Source organism: Heterodontus francisci, chromosome 1 (genome assembly GCF_036365525.1).
Source record: "Heterodontus francisci isolate sHetFra1 chromosome 1, sHetFra1.hap1, whole genome shotgun sequence".
NCBI classification, from domain to species: domain Eukaryota; kingdom Metazoa; phylum Chordata; class Chondrichthyes; order Heterodontiformes; family Heterodontidae; genus Heterodontus; species Heterodontus francisci.
The window spans coordinates 156,512,941-156,535,252 of record NC_090371.1 but is presented as its reverse complement, the minus strand read 5'-3'; the positions used below and the strand labels follow the sequence as shown (position 1 = coordinate 156,535,252).

Below are 22,312 nucleotides of genomic sequence, written 5' to 3'. Positions count from 1 at the left end.
ATTTGTACAGTGCCCGGAGTGTAATTGACCCAAGGCACTTCACAGAGCTGTAGACAGAGAAAAAATGGACACAGAGGCAAAAGCGATATCAGGAGGGGTAATCAAAAATTAGGCTAAAGAGGTAGGTTTTAAGCAGGGTCTTAAAGGATGAGAGGGCTGTGGAGAGGCAGAAGATTTGGGGAGGGACTTCCAGAATATGGTGCCTAAATGGTTGAAGGCACAGATGCCAATGGCGCAGTGAAAGGTGGGATGGGGTGGGGGAAGGTGGGAGCTGGAGGGGCAAAGGCTTTGATCTTCCCAATGTTTGATGGAAGAGAATTGTGGCTCATCCAATACTGGATGTTGGGTCCTGATCTGAGCTTCTGTTCGGACCCTCACCAACACAAACATTATTTATTTGCAGCTCAATAATATCACCTGCTTTCATCTCTACCTCAGCCCTACAGCTGCTGAAACCTTCATCCATGCCTTCGACATCCCTGGACTCAACAATTCTAATGCTCTCCTAGTTGACCTACTACCTTCCACCCTCAGTAAACTTCAACTCATCCAAAGCCCTGCTGCTTGTCTCCTGCTCAGCACCAAGTCTTGTTCACTTATCACCCCTCTCTGTTCTCGCTGACCTAAATTGCTCCCAATACCCCAATGTCTCAAATTTAAAATTCTCATTGTTGTATTTAAATCCTTTTGTGGTTTCCCCAGCCTAACCTTTCCATTTATCTGACTCTGGCCTCTAGTGCAGCTCTTGCACCCACACCAAGCCCCTCTCCAATGCCTTGACCAATCAGAGTCAAGCTGTCTGGTTTAAATTTCAAACAAAGCTTAGCAGCTAACTGTCAGTCACCGTAAAATGTAAACTGGTGCATTCTCCATGGCAGTGCCTCTACCAATCAGAGTTCACGTGCCAACCAATCAGCACTGTCTTCTCATAAAGTATAAAGTTGTTTTTTCCCTTACGTTGATATTCTTGGGGATAGTCCTGATGAGTGCAAGATGAAAAACTTCGACATGTCTCTATTTTCAGCAATACTCAAGTTTTGTCCTACCATCATTTGTTTTAGTAATGTTGGTTGAGGAATAAATATTGACCAGGACACTGAGGATACTTCCCCTTCTCAAAATAGCACCACAATAACTTTTATGTCTCATCTGAAAGACAGCACCTCCATCAATATGGCACTCCCTCAGTATTGCATGAGATTACGTGCTATTCTTGAGTGGGACTTGAACGCACAACTTTTTGACTCAAAGGTGAGATTTCTACCAACTGAGCCTTGGCTGACACTAAGTATTTAATATGGACAAGTATTAGTGTATCAGAGTAAGGATTGCACAGCAGACCACTAGTACAGTATCCATAAACTTTGTTATAACAAGCACCCAAGAGGATTCAACTGTGCACATTTTCAAATACTGTTGTGCAACTGTGGATATACTGAGCAGACAGTAGGGGCGATTCTGCGGTCTGATACTCCCAGTGGCGAACTGCACTTAGAGGAAGCTTGTCTTTAAAAAGTTGCAGATTATCCATCTTCTACTTCCCAAGAAAGGCTGCCTATGAACTCCACCTCCCATTCGGAATGCTGGATTGTAGAATCACCCTTCATTCCATTTTCATATCTTTGGCAACTGTGTAGCTGTGCCTTTTGTTGCTATAATTAATGAAGGTTAGATTGTTCTCAATCAACACTTTTATCTAACATTTTAGCTGTTTTTCCTGCTAACCTATATGTTAGTTGATAAACGGGTATGTATGTGTGATTGTAGTGTTGCACAAACAGGCTGGTGTGCCAGTTTGAATACCACATATATGTTTGAACCAGTCCAAACCAGAACTGCTTTAAGAATAAATCCTCAAAAAATAGCTGAGATTAAGACCTGGAACTGTTTTCACTAAGTACATTTTTATTGAGATGTAAGGAATGGTTTCACAGCACACAGTAATTATTAAATATGTGTATCTAGTAAATTAAGTGAAATATTTAATATATCCAAGAGCATGCTTTAGGCCTTGTTTATAGCCATGGGAAAAATTCAAATATTTTTGACAAAATCCCTTATATTTCCCATAATTATTTATAAACACTGGTCTTATTTAGAAATTGTGTCATTGTCCAATAAGTTCAGCTTATTGATTGAATAATTAAAGGGGGATTTAGTGTGATGACACTATACAGTTCTTCGTTGGTAGTTGGTCAGTTTCTTGTCTGGCTAATTCTCTTTAGTATTGTACTCTACCTGGGTACAATAAGAGAGTCAAGGTTAGTCCCCACAAAGAATCTATTTCATTCAACCTAATTAATAGCTAATGTTCTGCAGAGTCTTAACACAAATGGATTGGCTGCTTTCTTTGCTTTCCTGAATATAAATGCAATCGCTCTGTCTCTCTTTTCCTTCTGTGCTTCTTTACTTTTTGCAGGAATTCACCATTTTGGCTGTAAGTACAAATTTGTGTGCTACCTGATACTTTACTTCTGCCCATCTTCACCTTCTCCTTCAGATCTGGTCCAACACTCTCCCCCCACCCCCAGCTGTTTTTTTTCCTTTATACTCCTACCTTGATGCCTCACACGCACCCTGTTGGCAGCCTGTAAGAAACCATCCAGCGCTCAATCACAAGTGCCCCCGTTCTCCATACCTTTATGTGTCCCAACATATCAGGTTTTTAGTAGTGCTTAGTTGGCTAGTGACATCAAGTACTGAATTTGAGCAATATCCATTTGAAAAGAGCTATTCTTTCATGTAGGCATGTATATTGCTTGTGTTCAGCATATAATTCACAATAGTTGTTCTGCTGTACATTAACTGAATGTGAAAAAAATGTTCCCTTGTTTATACTAATGCTGTTGTACCCCAGCTGCCCACTGCTACAATCTGCACCTCTTACAGCAGATGCTCTGCCTTCTTTCCTGTACTACCTTCCCTCACACTTTTACCTGGCCTAGCTGATGCGGTCTGAAACTCAGCGGGATTTTCCGTTGTGCTTGATCTAACCATGTGGTTGCAAGGTACGAATAAAACATGGTTCTGTCAAGCACCATGGAGCGTCACGTATGCCTTCTACAGCATGCCAAGCTACAAATAGAAGTATCTAGAGAGAGGCAGTGTGCTGTTCTTCTCTGATGAAAGGCCAACAAGGCTCAGGATGGTAGTTCTATAGACAGAGACTTTTAGAGCTAGAGACCAATTTTATGACATTTGTATTGCAGCCATGGCTGATTGAATCATTCTCATAAAAAATGTGGCAATTTGATTTGATGTAGGAAAAAGCAGGTGAAAGAACAAATGTAATGACTGTAGCAGATGTGTTGCTGTAGGTCTGGAAGTGTTCAGTCTTTTTGAATTCCACTCACTATTTCAAACAAATGGCTCAGGTGGGAGCACTAAATTGAATTAGATAAGGCTTAGCGACATTCTGAGGAGTAGTGAGAAGGCAGTTAGCTTTGTAGTAGAAATTGCAATAGAAGGAGCCTGCATTGAAAGGTCAGCTGGTAAATGCTACCTCTACTCTTCTGGATCTTGGCTTTACTGTAGGATAAAGTTCAAGATCTATGTATAATATTTTAGGTCTTGTAAGTTTGCTTTCAGTATGGTCTTTGTAAAATCTACCCAAAATTTTCCTGCCTTGCTGTTGAGTCTCTTTACATATTTTTACTTCTCCTGTTAAAATGCCTGCTTTTCAGTTTGCTGACTTGAGTAATCTGCATATTTTGACTCAAATAATCTGCAGGCACAGAGGATTACAGAGCCAAACTCAGCGGAGACTGCTTCCTGGATCTTGCTTGCCCTGAAAAGTGCCGATGCGAGGGAACCACTGTGGACTGCTCCAATCAAAGGCTCACCAAAATTCCTGATCACATCCCTCAGTACACTGCGGAGTTGTAAGTTGGCACAGCAAGCCCACTACCCCACACTTACTTGCTTAGTCTTTCTCATCTACACTTGGCAATGAAACAAAGAACTGTAGAATTCATTTAGAAAATGGCTACAGGCAGTCGGCCCACATCCCTTGAGCTGAAAGAAAGAAGGTACACTTATGGGAGAAGGGCTGTTGGTTGCACATGATCATTAGAAAAAAGGGGGAAATCACTTGGATGTCTGTTAGCAAGTATTAATAATTATGCTGGTGTTGCCTAGGCTCTATGGAAAAAATAGAATTTAGACAGCAGTGACCACATTCTTTGAAACAGGGTTTGGTTTTCATGTATTACGTTACAAAAGTGACTTTGTTAACCATAAACTATTGTTCTCCATTGATTCCTTGTACATGAGGTGTCAACTCATTAGAAACTGAATAAAGTTTGTTATGTCTGCTTAGTGAGAGAGACATCAAACAATATGGGGGTCAACTTTTCAGTTTCGTGCTCCCGGCACAGAGCTTCATCTCATAGGTCTCACAATTTATAGCCCACAGCGATAGCATGCCCTAATTGCAACCCCCAAATGGATAGCACACTCTATTCACAACCTCCAGTGGATAGCACACCCAATTTATAACCCACAGTCATAGAGTACAGCACAGAAACAGGCCCTTCGGCCCATCATGTCTCTACCGGCCATCAAGCACCTAACTATTCTAAACCCGTTTTCCAGCACTTGGCCCGTAGCCTTGTATGTTATGGCATTTCAAGTGCTCATCTAAATATTTCTTAAATGTTGTGAGGGTTCCTGCCTCTACCACCTCTTCAGGCATTCCAGATTCCAACCACCCTCTGAGTGAAACTATTTTTCCTCTAAACCTCCTGCCTCTTACCTTAAATCTATGCCCCCTGGCTATTGACCCCTCTGCTAAGGGAAAAAGTTTATTCCTATCTAACCTACCAATGCCCCTCATAATTTTTTATACCTCAATCATGTTCCTCCTCAGCCTTCTCTGCTCCAAGGAAAACAACCCTAGCCTATCGAGTCTCTCTTCATAGCTGAAATGCTCCAGCCCAGGCAACATCCTGGTGAATCTCTTCTGCAGCCTCTCCAGTGCAATCACATCCTTCCTATAGTGTGGTGCCCAAAACTGTACACAGTACTCCAGCTGTGGCCTAACTAGTGTTCTGTACAGCTCCATCATAACCTCCCTGCTCTTATATTCTATGCCTTGGCTAATAAAGGCAAGTATCCCATATGCCTTCCAAACCACCTTATCTACCTGTGCTGCTGCCTTCAGTGATCTATGGACAAGTACACCAAGGTTCCTCTGACCCTCTGTACTTCCTAGGGTCCTACCATCCATTGTATATTCCCTTGTCTTGTTGGTCCTCCCAAAATGCATCACTTCACACTTCTCAGGATTAAATTCCATTTTCCACAGCTCCGCTCATCTTACCAACCCATCTATATCATCCTGTAATCTAAGGCTTTCCTCCTCATTATTTACGACACCACCAATTTTCATGTCATCTGTGAACTTACTGATCATACCTCCTATATTCACGTCTAAGTCATTAATGTTCACTGCAAACAGCAAGGATCCCAGCACCGATTCCTGCGGTACACCACTGGTCACAGGCTTCCAATCGCAAAAGCAACCCTCGACCATTACCCTCTGCCCCCTGCCACTAAGCCAATTTTGGATCCAATTTGCCAAATTACCCTGGATCCCATGGACTCTTACCTTCTTAAATAATCTCCTATGCAGGACCTTATCAAAAGCACACTCTATTTACAACCTCCAGTGGATAGCATGCCCAATTTATAGCCCACTGGGATAGCACGGCCAATTTATAACCCAGAGCGATAGCATGTCGTATTTACAACCCCCAGTGGATAGCATGCTCTATTTATAACCAATAAGGGATAACACACCCACAGAAATAGCACACCCTACTTACAACCCCCAGTGGATAGCATGCCCAATTTATAACCCACGGGGATAGCACACGCAATTTATAACCCCCAGTGGATAACATGTCCAACACATAGCCCACGTGATTCGTGGCTCGAAAATTTTGAGGGTTGGGAATCGAGTGTGCTAACCCCATGCCCAAACTTTGGTCATGCAAAGGTCTGTGCTGAAATTGCTAAATTGTAACACGCAGCCCACATATCCCAGCTACAGAAGCTCTTCGATGGTTAAAGCAGTATTTCCTATTCATAAAAATAAACTGAATGGCCTAATTTTAATTGTTGCTTAAGACATTGGTTCTCAAGTTATGAAGGTTTCGAGCACCCAATAGCTCAATTGGTAAAGACATTACCAAGCATGGAACTGAGACATGAGGTTGGGGTTAGCTGACCTCAGCTGGGTCATCAGTTGGATGTTACAATTGGACTCAATGCTTCTGCACTAAGAAGATAGATTCTCAGCTATGGTTCCCCATCCTGATTGTTTTCCAGTGATTCCTGCTGGAAAATACACTTTTGTAGAATTTGAATGAGAAAAGAATCATCTATATTGCCACCCTGTCAAATACATGACCAGTACTCCCGTCAAAGTGCACGCTTAAAGAATGGCACAAGATTACTGCTTGATAAACTTCAGCATAGGTCAACCCCTTCAGGAGAAGAGGGAGAAAGCTGCCAGGTGGGTGGGTTGGGGCAGGGGAGTTGAATGCCAACATTTCTACTTTGCTTCTTCATTCAAGCATAAAGGTGACTCAATGCAGACTCGCACTTCCAAGTCGAGGTGGTGCGACTACATGGTCCAAACTCATAGTGGTGCGTTTCAGCCCCATGTTCATGATTAGCAGTGGGATGAAACAATGCCATGATCCTAAGTAAAGCTTTACTCAGTCTCATATTCCCTTCAGGTCATCCTTGTGCTCCTGAAGGAAGGTAACATGATTCAGTTTCCTATTTGAAAGTGAACGTGGCACCATATTCAAATCTCTATCTAATTAAAAAATTGTTGTTTACAACAAAGCTAAGTGAAATCCAAAAATGTATCATTCTTAGCTGTCCAACTTCAATTCAGAATATTTGGAAGTAAATTTTTCAACATTAAATTGAACAAAGCTACCACAAAGGAAGCATTAGGTTCATGTTGCAAAAACTGGAGGTTTGAAGTGTGAAAAGTTTAGGTTAAAAAATGTTCTTATGAAGGAATTTTTCTAATTTATTTATTTCCTACTTGAACACTTTAGGCGTCTTAACAACAATGAATTTACAGTATTGGAAGCCACAGGGATCTTCAAGAAACTCCCTCAGCTCCGCAAAATGTGAGTTGAACTTGAACTTTAGAGCAATTTTCCCCTCTGCAATTGGTGAGCAGCTCCCACTTCTGTCAGTTCTATTTCGTGAAAGACATTATTTAAGACAATTACACAAGTGACATGTAATGTGCTGTTAGGATTGTTAGTGAGGCACACTGGAGCTGGCAAGTTGCTCCTGCTAAAAGCAGTTCTTCATGAGTCGAGCACTGGCATCTCTCAAGACTTCGCATTCGGACAGCTGACCTCTTGTCCTGGTACAGCAGTGACTGCCAGCTACAACAAGCCAGCAAGTTCAGCAATCTCCTGTAACATCCCTTGCGGCATTCTCCAAATTACAATCTTCTTAAAGTATATTAGAATTAGAATTAGAATATTACAGCGCAGTACAGGCCCTTCGGCCCTCGATGTTGCGCCGATCATCTGACCTACACTATTCCATTTACATCCATATGTCTATCCAATGACCACTTAAATGCCCTTAAAGTTGGCGAGTCTACTACTGTTGCAGGCAGGGCGTTCCACGCCCCTACTACTCTCTGCGTAAAGAAACTACCTCTGACATCTGTCCTATATCTTTCACCCCTCAACTTAAAGCTATGTCCCCTCGTGTTTGCCATCCTCATCCGAGGAAAAAGACTCTCACTATCCATCCTATCTAACCCTCTGATTATCTTGTATGTCTCTATTAAGTCACCTCTCCTCCTCCTTCTCTCTAACGAAAACAACCCCAAGTCCCTCAGCCTTTCCTCGTAAGACCTTCCTTCCATACCAGGCAACATCCTAGTAAATCTCCTCTGCACCCTTTCCAAAGCTTCGACATCCTTCCTATAATGCGGTGACCAGAACTGCACGCAATACTCCAGGTGCGGCCTCACCAGAGTTTTGTACAGCTGCATCATGACCCCGTGGCTCTGAAACTCGATCCCCCGACTAATAAAGGCTAACACACCATATGCCTTCTTAACAGCCCTATTAACCTGGGTAGCAACTTTCAGGGATTTATGTACCTGGATACCAAGATCTCTCTGCTCATCTACACTACCAAGAATCTTCCCATTAGCCCAGTACTCTGCATTGCTGTTACTCCTTCCAAAGTGAATCACCTCACACTTCTCCGCATTAAACTCCATTTGCCATCTCTCAGCCCAGCTCTGCAGCCTATCTATGTCCCTCTGTACCCTACAACACCCTTCGACACTATCCACAACTCCACCGACCTTCGTGTCATCCGCAAATTTACTAACCCACCCTTCTACACCCTCATCCAGGTCGTTTATAAAAATGACAAACAGCAGTGGCCCCAAAACAGAACCTTGCGGTACACCACTAGTAACTAAACTCCAGGATGAACATTTGCCATCAACCACCACCCTCTGTCTTCTTTCAGCTAGCCAATTTCTGATCCAAAGCTCTAAATCACCTTCAACCCCATACTTGCGTATTTTCTGCAATAGCCTACCGTGGGGAACCTTATCAAACGCCTTACTGAAATCCATATACACCACATCCACGGCTTTACCCTCATCCACCTGTTTGGTCACCTTCTCGAAAAACTCAATAAGGTTTGTGAGGCACGACCTACCTTTCACAAAACCGTGCTGACTATCGCAAATGAACTTATTCTTTTCAAGATGATTATAAATCCTGTCTCTTATAACCTTTTCCAACATTTTACCCACAACCGAAGTAAGGCTCACAGGTCTATAATTACCAGGGCTGTCTCTACTCCCCTTCTTGAACAAGGGGACAACATTTGCTATCCTCCAGTCCTCCGGCACTACTCCTGTCGACAATGACGACTTAAAGATCAACAACAACGGCTCTGCAATCTCCTCCCTGGCTTCCCAGAGAATCCTAGGATAAATCCCATCTGGCCCAGGGGACTTATCTATTTTCACTCTTTCCAAAATTGCTAACACCTCCTCCTTGTGAATCTCAATCCCATCTAGCCTAGTAGGCTGTATCTCAGTAATCTCCTCGGCAACATTTTCTTTCTCTACTGTAAATACTGACGAAAAATATTCATTTAACGCTTCCCCTATCTCCTCTGATTCCGCACACAACTTCCCACTACTATCCTTGATTGGCCCTGTTCTAACTCTTATCATTCGTTTATTCCTGATATACCTATAGAAAGCCTTAGGGTTTTCTTTGATCCTATCCGCCAATGACTTCTCGTGTCCTCTCCTTGCTCTTCTTAGCCCTCCCTTTAGATCCTTCCTGGCTAGCTTGTAACTCTCAAGCGCCCTAACTGAGCCTTCACGTCTCATCCTAACATAAGCCGCCCTCTTCCTCTTGACAAGCGCTTCAACTTCTTGAGTAAACCACGGCTCCCTTGCTCGACAACTTCCTCCCTGCCTGACAGGTACATACTTATCAAGGACACGCATTAGCTGCTCCTTGAATAAGCTCCACCTTTCGTTTGTGCCCATCCCCTGCAGTTTCCTTCCCCATCCTACACATCCTAAATCTTGCCTAATCGCGTCATAATTTCCTTTCCCCCAGCTATAATTCTTGCCCTGCGGTATATACCTGTCCCTGCCCATCGCTAAGGTAAACCTAACCGAATTGTGATCACTATCGCCAAAGTGCTCACCTACATCTAAATCAAACACCTGGCCGGGTTCATTACCCAGTACCAAATCCAATGTGGCATCGCCCCTGGTTGGCCTGTCCACATACTGTGTCAGAAAACCCTCCTGCACACACTGGACAAAAACAGACCCATCTAAAGTACTCGAACTATAGTATTTCCAGTCAATATTTGGAAAGTTAAAGTCCCCCATAACCACTACCCTGTTACTCTCGCTCCTGTCGAGAATCATCTTCGCTATCCTTTCCTCTACATCTCTGGAACTATTCGGAGGTCTATAGAAAACTCCCAACAGGGTGACCTCTCCTCTCCTGTTTCTAACCTCGGCCCATACTACCTCAGTAGACGAGTCCTCAAACGTCCTTTCTGCCGCTGTAATACTTTCCTTGATTAACAATGCCACACCCCCCCCTCTTTTACCCTCTTCTCTGTTCTTTCTGAAACATCTAAATCCCGGAACCTGCAACATCCATTCCTGCCCCTGCTCTACCCATGTCTCCGAAATGGCCACAACATCAGGATCCCAGGTACCAACCCATGCTGCAAGCTCACCCACCTTATTCCGGATGCTCCTGGCGTTGAAGTAGACACACTTTAAACCAAGTTCTTGCTTGCCAGTGCCCTCTTGCGTCCCTGTAACCTTATCCCCTACCTCACTACTCTCAACAGCCTGTACACTGGCACTGCAATTTAGGTTCCCATTCCCCTGCTGATTTAGTTTAAACCCCCCCGAAGAGCACTAACAAATCTCCCCTCCAGGATATTGGTACCCCTCTGGTTCAGGTGAAGACCATCCTGTTTGTAGAGGTCCCACCTACCCCAGAAAGAGCCCCAATTATCCAGGAAACCAAAACCCTCCCTCCTACACCATCCCTGCAGCCACGTGTTCAACTCCTCTCTCTCCCTATTCCTCTCTTCGCTAGCACGTGGCACAGGCAACAACCCAGAGATAACAACTCTGGTTGTTCTCGCTCTAAGCTTCCACCCTAGCTCCCTGAATTTCTGCCTTAAATCCCCATCTCTCTTCCTACCTATGTCGTTGGTGCCTATGTGGACCACGACTTGGGGGTGCTCCCCCTCCCCCTTAAGGATCCCAAAAACACATATAACACATGTCTCTAATTTTCCAAATTAATGACATATTTATTGAGAGCAAAGAACTATTTTAGACAACGGATTTTATTGCCAGTCTAAACTACTATTTAAGTACCGGTAACTATTTTTAAGAGGTTTTTCTAGAATGGCATTAGGACTTGAAAGTTATGGTTCACTTCCTGACTCAGGCAACAAAAATAGGTCATGGGACAAGTGAAGCATTTGCATTTTCTTGTCATATCTGAATGTACCAGAACAAGACCAGTAGCACTAATTAGGTAATTAATTTCTTGACTAGATGGTAATTCAGCACAGAGAACAAAAGTAAATTGATGATGCTGACTACAAGTAATGCGTATTTAAACAAGAGTTTCTACAAGGTGCACATAAATCAATATAAAGATATTGGGAATCAACTATCCTCTTGCTGCCCTCCCATTGTACATCCAACAGGAATCCATCAGAAGAGGTATAATTTAGGCTGTGTATTGGATCTACTGGGTCACAGCCTTCCCTGCTAGCTTCCATGGCACTTACTTTGGGGAAGAGCTTCTGTCCATGCTAAAACCAGGTTACCCGTGTCACAGAGGGTGTACCCAGAGTAAAGGGACATGCAGGCTGGAAGCTTCCATATCCTTGGCGAGGGAATCCACTGGTGGGCATGTACACCAAGTGAGATCGTGTGTACACCATCCAGTGTATGTGAACTTAGGCCTGGACCGTGGCCTAAGGATCTTAGAAATATCTGAAATATCTTTCAGCTCCCTGATAAAGAAGGCCAATGGGGCACCCGAAAGATGTTTGGGGTGGGGGTGGTGGTGGTATGGGGAGGGGCATGGAACCATGCCCAGAACAGGTTGGGATTTCTGGCCTCACCCCAACTGGTTGGTGTCTGAGATGCATAACTATTGGTACAGGCTTCAACCATTGACAATTAAATGATACAGCCCTGACCCCAGGTGCTGCGGCAGGGAGGGTGCCTACGGTTCCCAGTGGGCACATCCCAGTGCTTGTGCCAGGTGCAGGTTATCAATGGCCATCCTTTCACAAAAGAACTGACAAAACCCACACCTTGTTCAGTTACTTGCCTTGTTGATTAGTTTGTTTCATTGTAGCTCAACATTTCAATAGATGGACTATGCAGTCGGTGCCCAGGTACTGTTGGAACAATTCGGTGAAGGAGTCAGCTTTTCAGAACTACTGATTAGCATATTAAATGTGCCAATGTGGAAAACCATGTGAAGCTATGGAACAAGTTTGCATCTTCTTTGCTAGACTTTAAATAATCACCTGGATAGTGCACAGAGAGGAGAATCAGGTGGAGAGGATTGCATGCTTGTAATGGAGAATGCCCGACTTTGCATCTGTTTAGAATAAATTCAGAAAACCACTAATTAGATGCTGAGCTCATCTTCTGCCCAATTAGGGCATTAACATTTGAAGATCTCGTTGCATTAACAACACAGCTCAGGCATGATGTTGGGGCCCATAAATTATCTGGGCGTTGGGTTCCAGACCCCGTTTTGAAAATTAAGCCCACGGTCATTTAAGTAGTAGGGCCAGACATCCATACCTAGTAAACCACAGCTGTGACTCCTACCCTGTGGAGACAGTGTAAAGTCAGAGCAGCAGCCTGTCACCCCAAGAGGGCATGAAAGAGGTTGCTCAGACCAAAGGGGAGTGGTAAGCTAAGTTCATAGTTTCTGCTGTCCTATACTGGCAAGCCCTTGTTGCAATAGCCATTTGTCTTAACTTTGCAGCCTACTTCAGGCCCAGAATGGAACCCATGATTACCCTCAGTAAATACAGATACCGATTGGCCTCTCAGGAGTACATCTTGGTGGATTTCCAGGATAACCTAGGAATACCTGAGATATGCCATAAACTACTGTCACAGTGTAAGTGAGGCAGGCAGAAGAAGAACCCCCTTAGCACAATTTCACATTCAACTTAAATGGGGCAGAAGTCCTGCAGATCTGGATTCTGCTCCAAATTCCAACTCCTTATGTCACAAGTACACCAGAATTTTGTTCTGTCAGAGGACATAAATTCCTCCCTAATGTGTTTATTGTGGAGAGACAGAGTTCACTCTGCTATCTGATTGTATTAGTAGAATTTAATTGGATTGGTTTTTGATACCTCCATTAGATTGCTTACTGAAGAAAATGCCATGCATTTAATATTGCTTCCTATATCCATACAAAGTAAAGCTCATGTGCTGAAAACTAACATTTAAGCCCAGTTCAGATGGTTAAGATTGTAATTTTCTGAATTTCGTCCATGCTTTGTCTTTTAGAAACTTGAGCAATAATAAGATTACAGATATTGAGGAGGCTGTGTTTGAGGGAGCTACAGGTGTGAATGAAGTGCTACTGACCAGTAACCGCCTGGAAGCTGTGCACCACAAAATGTTCAAAGGACTGGATAGTCTTAAAACACTGTAAGTAAACCAATTTTGCCTTTTATTCTCCATTCTGCACAACTGGAAAAAAAATGCCTCATGATAGGTCACAACAACTGCCTCCTGAGTTTTGATTCAGTCTATTGATGTGCTTTGACCCTATGACATTGTGGTTATTATTATCCCTTGGCTGCCCTGTCCCTATTTTCCCCTAGTGTTTAGATTATATGCGTGCAGCCTGATATTTAGCACTCAATTCAGAGAAAGGAATTGGACATGTTTACATTTCATCAGGAATCAGCATTTATATTTTTTGATAAATATATTCAAAATTCACTGACCTTCTATTCTGACTTTAAGGATAATGGTATAAGTCATCTAAGCACCCAATCAAGTCACAAAAAAAAATCATGGCTTCATAGACTCTCTTTATTCTGCAGGTATTAAATGCACTTCTACATTTCTGCTCAGACTTCAGGAGAACGGCACACAAGCGCATTTACCTGTTACACTTGCATCAGCATGCTAATGACAGTAGGCTTGTTTGAGGGTCCAATGGTCATTCTATCCTTTGCTATTTAAGGTTCCTTGCTGGGCTGGATTTAATGGGCCCCCTGGAGATGGGTTTGGAGGCAGGGGAGCCCATAAAATTGCAACAGGTGGCGGGGGGAGGGTTGCGCGGAGGGCCCATCGCCTTCCTGTCACACTGCAATAAAGTTGGGGTGGGAGAGGCCGACAACAGCCTTCCCACGAGAGGCCAATGGAGGTCCTTAAAAAGTCTATTATCAGCTGCTTGAGGGCATCTTCCTCCTGCCACTGACTTAATGCCAGCAATGGGGTCCTCTGCCATACAGGGAGGTTGTCCAGTAAAATGAGGTGATCTCCCTGTAGGATTGGGAGGGGGATCCTTCCTTTGTGAGCAATCTGTGGCCCACGGAAGGCGCCTGTGGAAAATAACCCAACTCCCTGAATCCCACCCCCCTGCACTCAGCGCCTACCCTCCCTCACCCCATCGCCAGGGCCTGCCAGACTGGCCCTGGCAACCCCGCCTCACTTACCTTGAGTCCAGATCTCCAGTGCTGGGTCTGGTTCCAAGACCTCCTGCAGTATTGGCATTGGTCACCACTCCTGGTGGTGCTGGCACTACTACTGAGCTTCTCACTCTGATTGGCCCGCAACTCTTGGAGACGGGAACCCCCATTCTTGAAGGGGATCCTGGTGCCGGAAGTTAATTGGCTGGCACCATTAAATAGAGCCGCGGGGCTCTGAATGGCCAAGGCCAGGTTCCCACCACCTGTTCAACCCGGCACCAGGAGCCCTGCCAGCTCCACTAAATCCTTCCCGTTGTGTGCAAAAGTAGCTGCCATGTTTGCCTACATAGCAACACTTCAAAAGTAATCTATTGGTTGTAATCCTGTCGACATGGTGATGGACTATATAAATGCATGTCCTTCTAAAGGGACCATTACTTTGCAAGAAGTTGACTGTCAACTTTTTTTTGTTTGGGAAGAGAGAGTAGCCACATATAATTTTTCTCACGGTGACAGCAGGTGCAAGAAGCAGCATGGGGATGGAGTTTACGAGCCCTCTGATGTCAGAGGTCATGGCAGGGCGGCTCGGAAAATACCTCCAGGAGAGGCCCGCATAAGCCTCGATGCTGGAAAGGCCCCGCCCCATTTTACCGGCACTGGCAAGGCCTCATGGCGGCTCCCCCGCCACTCGGCACCAGGAGTTTAATTTAAATATTTAAATAAATGTTAAGTAACGCCTAATTACTTACCTTGTCCTGACGGCCGCCCACACCAATATTCCAGCCAGTCCCCGGAACTCCCTGCCCTCTGGTATCAGGTATTAGACTGGCATCAGGTGTGATTCTGAGCTGTGCCTAGATATAAAACATAGAACAGTACAGCACAGCACAGTCCCTTCGGCCCACGATGTTGTGCCGAACCTTTAACCTACTCTAGGATCAAACTACCTACATACCCTTCATACTACTATCGTCCATGTACCTATCCAAGAGTCACTTAAATGTCCCTAATGTATCTGCTTCTACTACCACGGCTGGCAGTGCATTCCACGCACCCACCACTCTCTGTGTAAAGAACCTACCTCTGACATCTCCCCGAAACCTTCCTCCAATCACCTTAAAATTATGCCCCCTGGTGATAGCCCTTTCCGCCCTGGGAAAAAGTCTCTGGCTATCCACTCTATCTATGCCTCTCATCATCTTGTACCCCCCTATCAAGTCACCTCTCATCCTTCTTCGCTCCAATGATTTAACTCCCTTATCCCAAAGACAGAAACATAGACCCTCATTTCCAAGGATGCATGATTCTGCTGTTGCAATAAAAGTGGTAGTTTTAGCAATTTGAACATGAGGAGCTCACAACAGGCTCACATGGTTGGTGTTCCACAACCTGAACTCGGGAAGCAACAAATGTAAAAGCACCTATTATACACTGACATGGATATTGACATTCCAATTTTTTGCATATGTACATTTATACTGAATAATGCATTCTGAATATTTATTATTAAAGTATTCACCATACACCACTTTAGTGGGTACATATATGTAAGAGGAAAGCATATATATGATGCCTTATATAATATATAAATGCTTTACAGCCAATGAACTACTTTTGAAATGTGGTCACATACACTTTTGATCTGAGAAAAACTAAACAGAATATTTTCTTAATGACAAGAGTCTAGGAGTTGTGGAGGGCAAAAGAGTTTAGGTGTCCATGTATGCAAATTCCTAAAAGCTAGTACACAAGTGCAAAAAGTAATCAATATCTGAAAGGGGAGAAAGTTATGATTCAGTTGTACAGAGCTTTGGTCAGACTCCATCTGGAATACTGTACTCAGTTTTGGCCACCGAACCTCATGGCTTTGGAAGGGGTACCGTGCACATTCACGAGAAGGGCTTAAAGGACTATGTGAAAATATGACTTGTGTGCCCTTGCATTTAGAGGTTATCTAATCAAATTTACAATTATTCAGTTATTCTCTAGAGTAGATACAGAGAAACTATTTCTTCTGGTGGAGGAATCTAGAACAAATTAATATATTCTTAAAATTGGAGCTCGGCTATTTCGGATTGAAATCAAGAAGCAGTTTTTCACACAAGGGGAAATGAAAACATAGAACTCATTCCCCTAAAGGCTGTGGATGCTGGGTCAGTTGAAATTTTCAAGACTGATATTGAAGATTTTTATTAGATAAAGGTATCAAGGGATATGGAGCAAAGGCAGGTTATTGGAATTGAGGTACAGACCAACCATAAACTAATTGAATAGTGGAACAGGCTTGAGGGGCTGAATGTTCCTGTGTTCCTCTGTTTGTAGGCAAACACAGCAGCTAATTTTGCACAGCAAGGTTCCATGCACAGGAACAAAATAAATGTCCTTTTCTTTGGTTTTGGTTGAGAGATAAATGGCTAGGAAAACATTTCACTGATAGGCGGGTTTTAGGTTTATTAACTGATGCATGGACTTGCTGAAGTGAAATTATTAGCTGTTTAATAATTTTGTCCAGTACAATAGGTTATTCTATTGCTTTGAACCTCACCCATTACTTTAATTCATGTTCTGAAGTTTATTTTTACTGATGAATACAGACACGTTCATGGAATTGATCACATACAGTGCTAATTCAGATCATATTAATATAATGACCTGTTTATCATTTGAGCACCCTAGATTCCTTGGCCATTAGTAGGGGAAAGGCATGATACTGGAGGGAGGATTTATATTATTGAAAATATACCATGCCAGCCTATACTAATCTTCTCATTACTAAATTATCTTGTCAAAAGCAGAACTCTGTCTTTGTATTGCAACAAAATTTTGAAATCTGCTTCATTAAAAACAAAAGCAAGAAAAAGGGGTTTTTTGCTACAGGCACTACAATAGATCTCTGTGCCCCTGGGCTAGGGAGGGGAAAATTCAACCAGGGCCACTACTCTGATCACTATCCAGTGGCCCTTGATGGAAAATGCTGATGGAGTTGCTCTTTCCCCAAAGTCAAATGGCCAATACTCACTGTCTAGGCTCATACACAAGAATGGCCACTGGGGTGAGTTTGGAATTTATTTATTCATACTCATGATGTGGGCATTGTTGACAAGACCAGCATTTATTGCCCATCCCTAGTTTCCCTTGAGGGGGTGCTGGTGAGCTGCCACCTTGAACCTCTGCAGTCCATGTGGTAAAGGTGCTCCCACAATACTGTTAGGTAGGGAGTTCCTGAATTTTGACCCTGTGACTGTGAAGGATCAGCAATATATGTCCAAGTTAGGATGACGTGTGACTTAGATGGGAACTTGGATAAATAGAGTTCCTATGCACCTGATGCCTTTGTCCTTTTAGGTGATGGAGATCATGGGTTTGGGAAAAGTTAGCAGATGGCAGCTGACCCTCACAAATTGTACCCCAGCATAAGTCAGTGCTTTCAAAAGAAGAAGGGAGAAAATTGTGGGGAAACAATCAGTAAAGAACTTCTTCTCTCACCAGGACTGAACAAAGTTACAGAATATGTCACGAAGGCAAGGATGGTTTGCTGAACAATTTTTGCTTCTACTGTCGAGGCACTGAGTCTTTCGAAACATATAATCTGCAAAATTAAGACTGGATTTGCAAATGTCATTGCCATTAATCCATTAGCCTTCCAGCCAGAAAGAAACATATAGCTGAGCCCAGAGATAGCAAGCTAAAGGTCAGAGTATTCATATAAAGCTTTGGGATCTTCATGCTGATGAAGGGTTGGATTTTCTCAGTGTGGGCTGAATATTTGGCTTATTATTACAGCTGTGGAACAGGAAGGAATTTAGTTCCCCTGATGCAAGATGTAAATATTACTGCATAGAAGTATCACCTGCATTATCTTTTATAGAAATATAAAAGTGTGTTTCTTAAGGCGTGGTGGTGCTGCAATGCCTCAAATGGGCCATATGTGCTTTAGAACACAAGCTATTTCCAAAGCACAGCCTGATTTTTTTCATTCCACAGGTAATGTCATGCAGTTACTTTGCTCTTACAATCTAGCATACTCAGCTGCTCCTGCATTTCTCTGATATTCATCAGGTCCTATGGCCCATTTGTTTCCATCAAAAGTGCTTCCATTCTGTGTGCTAATTTATCTTAGAACAGTACCATCAGGGACAAGACGAGCTATGGTGCTGAAAATCCATGGCCATTGCGGTGTGCTCCTGCTATAACTTGGGCAGATGTATGCCAGAAACTAAACCAGGTCCCAACTTGTGGCAAACTTTCCAGAATAGCCTTATGGGGATGGAGGCTCCTCCCGCCCTTTACAAGTACTCTTGTACATTTTGTAACCAATTTTAAACTTACAAATCTTAGAGCAATGTGTTTTTTTTAAATAGTATTTATTTTCTGACTGTGAAGTACTACAGTTTCAAATTCAGTAACAGAGTTTGGCCGGAATTTTAGGCTCCTGCAGGAGCAGGCTGGAGGCAGTGGGTGGAGGCATAAAATTGAGTGGGAGGTGGAGGGGTGCCATTCACGTCGCCATCCCACCACCGCTGCAATTTTACAAGGAGCGGGGAAGATGACTAACAGTCCACCCGCCCCAAGCCAATGAAGCTCCTTAAGTGGCCAATTAATTGCCACTTAAGGGCCTCCTCCCCCTGCCACTGGTATATTACCAGCAGCGGGTGGGTGTTTCAGTAGCTCAGAAGGCTGCCCAGTAAAACTTGACGGCCTCCTTGCGGGCTGTGGGGGGGCCCTCCTGATCAGGCACCCTGTGTCCCCCACCCCCCACTCCCCGCGGCACAAGCCATCTCCCCAGGGCACCTCCCCCCTCACTGAGCGATTTCCCCCCCACCCTGCAACACCAGCGGATCATCCGCAGCAAGGCCCCACACACTTACCTCATGCATGTTGCCAGTCCTGACTGTTTGCAGTCGCAGCAGTAGCCATCACTCCTGGCTGGCCAGCAGCTTTTGGAGGCGGGACTTCCTGTCTCAGAGGGGTGCAAGTCCCACCCAAGCACAATTAAGGGCCTAGGCCAGGTAAAATTACAGCGTGGCTTCCTGTCCCGGTGGAGGCAGACTCACCGCTGACTTTTTCTGCTGGTGGGCAGAGCCTCTGGACCAACGTAAAATTCCGGCCTTTATCTCTGTGTGTCTAAAAGTTGGATTGTGGCTTGTTCCTTGTATAAAGTTACCTCTGACCATGTTGTAACAAATCTATTCTCTATCCTGTAGGATGCTGAGGAGCAATAAGATTAGTTGTGTCAGCAATAACACATTCACAGGCCTGAGTTCTGTTCGTCTGCTCTCACTCTACGACAATCAGATAACCACCATTTCTCCAGGAGCGTTTGACACTCTCCATTCTCTATCCACACTGTAAGTTGTTAAGAGATATGATTAGAAAATTTCAGTAAACTGGGATTTTATTTTCGGTATTGATGACTTGTGTTCTTTGCATGTAGGCCAAAGCATTTTAACCTGTAATCTAATTTTACACAATAAAACAAGCATTCTTTATGTTTATTCATGTCTATAGATTTTCAGGCTGAGAGTTGATTAGTTATTGAGGGCAATGGAACTTTCAGTAGGAAAATCATTTTTTGTAAGTGACATGTAATCAGTATAATCAGTGCTGCTGTCAGCTGCAAAGGGAAACCTATTTGCTTGTGCAAATAAGTGATGGAGGTCTGGAAATGACATGTTAATGAAATGGCCCTTGTAAAGTGAAAATCCAATCTGAGAGTAAGTCGCTGCCGCTTCCCCTTTTCATCTTCAGATTGAATTACCTTTTTATTAGTTCAGCTCAGTTTGACAATGTGCTGAAGCTCATTGACAATTTGAATTACAGCTAAATGAGCTGTAAGCAATAATGCACTATGTTCTGGATTGGATGACAAGAAAGGTTTGGGACTAGAAAGACTATTCATCCCAGTATAGTTCATCTTAGCCACAGTTCCTGTGTGGCTCCATGATTGTATAGTGGTTAGTACTCTGCTCAGTTCAAATCCAAGTCTCTCTTCCTTTAAAAGAGTCGCAAAGCTTTTTTCCTCATGCCAAAGTCTCTTATTGTCTTCATTAGGGTGATTGAGGATACTGGAGAATGGAGCAATTTTCCATTTTGGGCATCTAGTATCAGCATTGAGCACCTCAAGGTCAGGTATAGCACAATCAGATATGGAGTGAAGTTCCCTCTAAGCTGCTGCAGCATTTGTTTTAGCCCCAGACACTGAAAAGCACAGATGCTGCCAGACCTGCTGAGTGGTTCCAGCATTTCTTGTTTTTATTATTGAAAAGCACTTCCCCACAATAGTGCAAGGTTTTCCATTTATGACACCAGCTTCCTAGTAGTTTCTGTGATTTAGATATCTAATTTAATGCCAAATTATGAGCAATTTTATGTTGTATGAGCCTTTACGCATTGGTTGATGCTACTCAAACCCATTTCTGAAACCTAAAAGGATAGAACAGAATACTTTCTAAATGGTGAAATGGTAGAAACAGTGGAGGTCCAAAGATACCTGGGGGGTCCATGTTACATTGATCATTAAACCATCATGGACAGGTAGAGAAAATAACCAAAAAGGCTACTGGAATGCTGGTCTTTATATCTATAGGAGTAGGACAAGGGGGTTGAGGTTATACTGATTAGACCACACCTGGAGTACTGTGAGCAGTTCTTAGGAAGGAGATATTGGCCTTGAAGAGAGTGCACTGTAGATTTACCAGAATGATACCTGATCTCCAAGGGTTAAATTACAAGGGAAGATTACACAAGCTAAGCTGTATTCCCGAGAATTTAGATGGCTAAGGAGTGATTTAATTCAAGATTTCAAGATATTAAGGGGAACAGATAGAGTAGATAGAAACTATTTTCGCTGTTTGGCAAGTCTAGGACAAGAGGGAAGAATCTAAAAATCAGAGTCAGACCTTCCAGGAGTGAAGTTAGGAAACACTTCTATACACAGTGGATGGTAACTAGATCAATTGTTAATTTTAGATCTGAGATTGATAGATTTTTGTTCACCAAATGTATTAAGGGATATGAGGCAAAGGCAGATATATGGAGTTCAGTCACACAGATCAGCCATAATCTCACTGAATGACAGAACATGTGAAGAGAAAAAGGTTAGTGAAGACACATGTAGGTCCCTCACAGTCAGAAACGGGGGAAATTATAATGGGGAACAAAGAAATGGCAGAACAATTAAACAGGGTGCGGGAAGGGTGCGGTAACAATGTTGGGGCTGTACTACAGGCCTCCCAACAGTGAGCGTGAGATAGCGGTACAAATATGTAAACAGATTATGGAAAGATGTAGGAGCAACAGGGTGGTGGTGATAGGAGATTTTAATTTTCCCAACATTGACTGGGATTCACTTAGTGTTAGCAGTCTAGATGGAGCAGAATTTGTAAGGAGCATCCAGGAGGGTTTTCTAGAGCAGTATGTAAATAGTCCAACTCGGGAAGTGGCCATACTGGACCTGGTGTTGGGGAATGAGCCTGGCCAGGTGGTTGAAGTTTCAGTAGGGGACTACTTTGGGAATAGTGATCACAATTCCGTAAGTTTTAGAATACTCATGGACAAAGACGAGAGTGGTCCGAAAGGAAGAGTGCTAAACTGGGGGAAGGCCAACTATACCAAAATTCGGCAGGAGCTGGGGAATGTAGATTGGGAGCAACTGTTTGAAGGTAAATCCACATTTGATATGTGGGAGGCTTTTAAAGAGAGGTTGATTAGCGTGCAGGAGAGACATGTTCCTGTGAAAATGAGGGATAGAAATGGCAAGATTAGGGTACCATGGATGACAGGTGAAATTGTGAGACTAGCTAAGAGGAAAAAGGAAGCATACATAAGGTCTAGGAGGCTGAAGAAAGACGAAGCTTTGAAAGAATATCGGGAATGTAGGACCAATCTGAAACGAGGAATTAAGAGGGCTAAAAGGGGTCATGAAATATCTTTAGCAAACAGGGTTAAGGAAAATCCCAAAGCCTTTTATTCCTATATAAGGAGCAAGAGGGTAACGAGAGAAAGGATTGGCCCACTCAAGGACAAGGGAGGAAAGTTATGCGTGGAG

General features: G+C 43.4%; 1 protein-coding gene across 1 annotated transcript in view; it reads left to right on the top strand.

Annotated features, from left to right (window-relative positions):
* The window catches only part of slit2 (slit homolog 2 (Drosophila)), a 503,804-nt gene that overhangs the window by 396,731 nt on the left and 84,761 nt on the right, over window positions 1-22,312 (top strand). Inside the window, exons 15-18 of the mRNA XM_068037597.1 lie at window positions 3,731-3,881; window positions 7,077-7,151; window positions 13,130-13,273; window positions 19,470-19,613. Coding sequence (XP_067893698.1) covers window positions 3,731-3,881; window positions 7,077-7,151; window positions 13,130-13,273; window positions 19,470-19,613 — 514 coding nt within the window. The remainder of the gene's footprint in view (window positions 1-3,730; window positions 3,882-7,076; window positions 7,152-13,129; window positions 13,274-19,469; window positions 19,614-22,312) is intronic.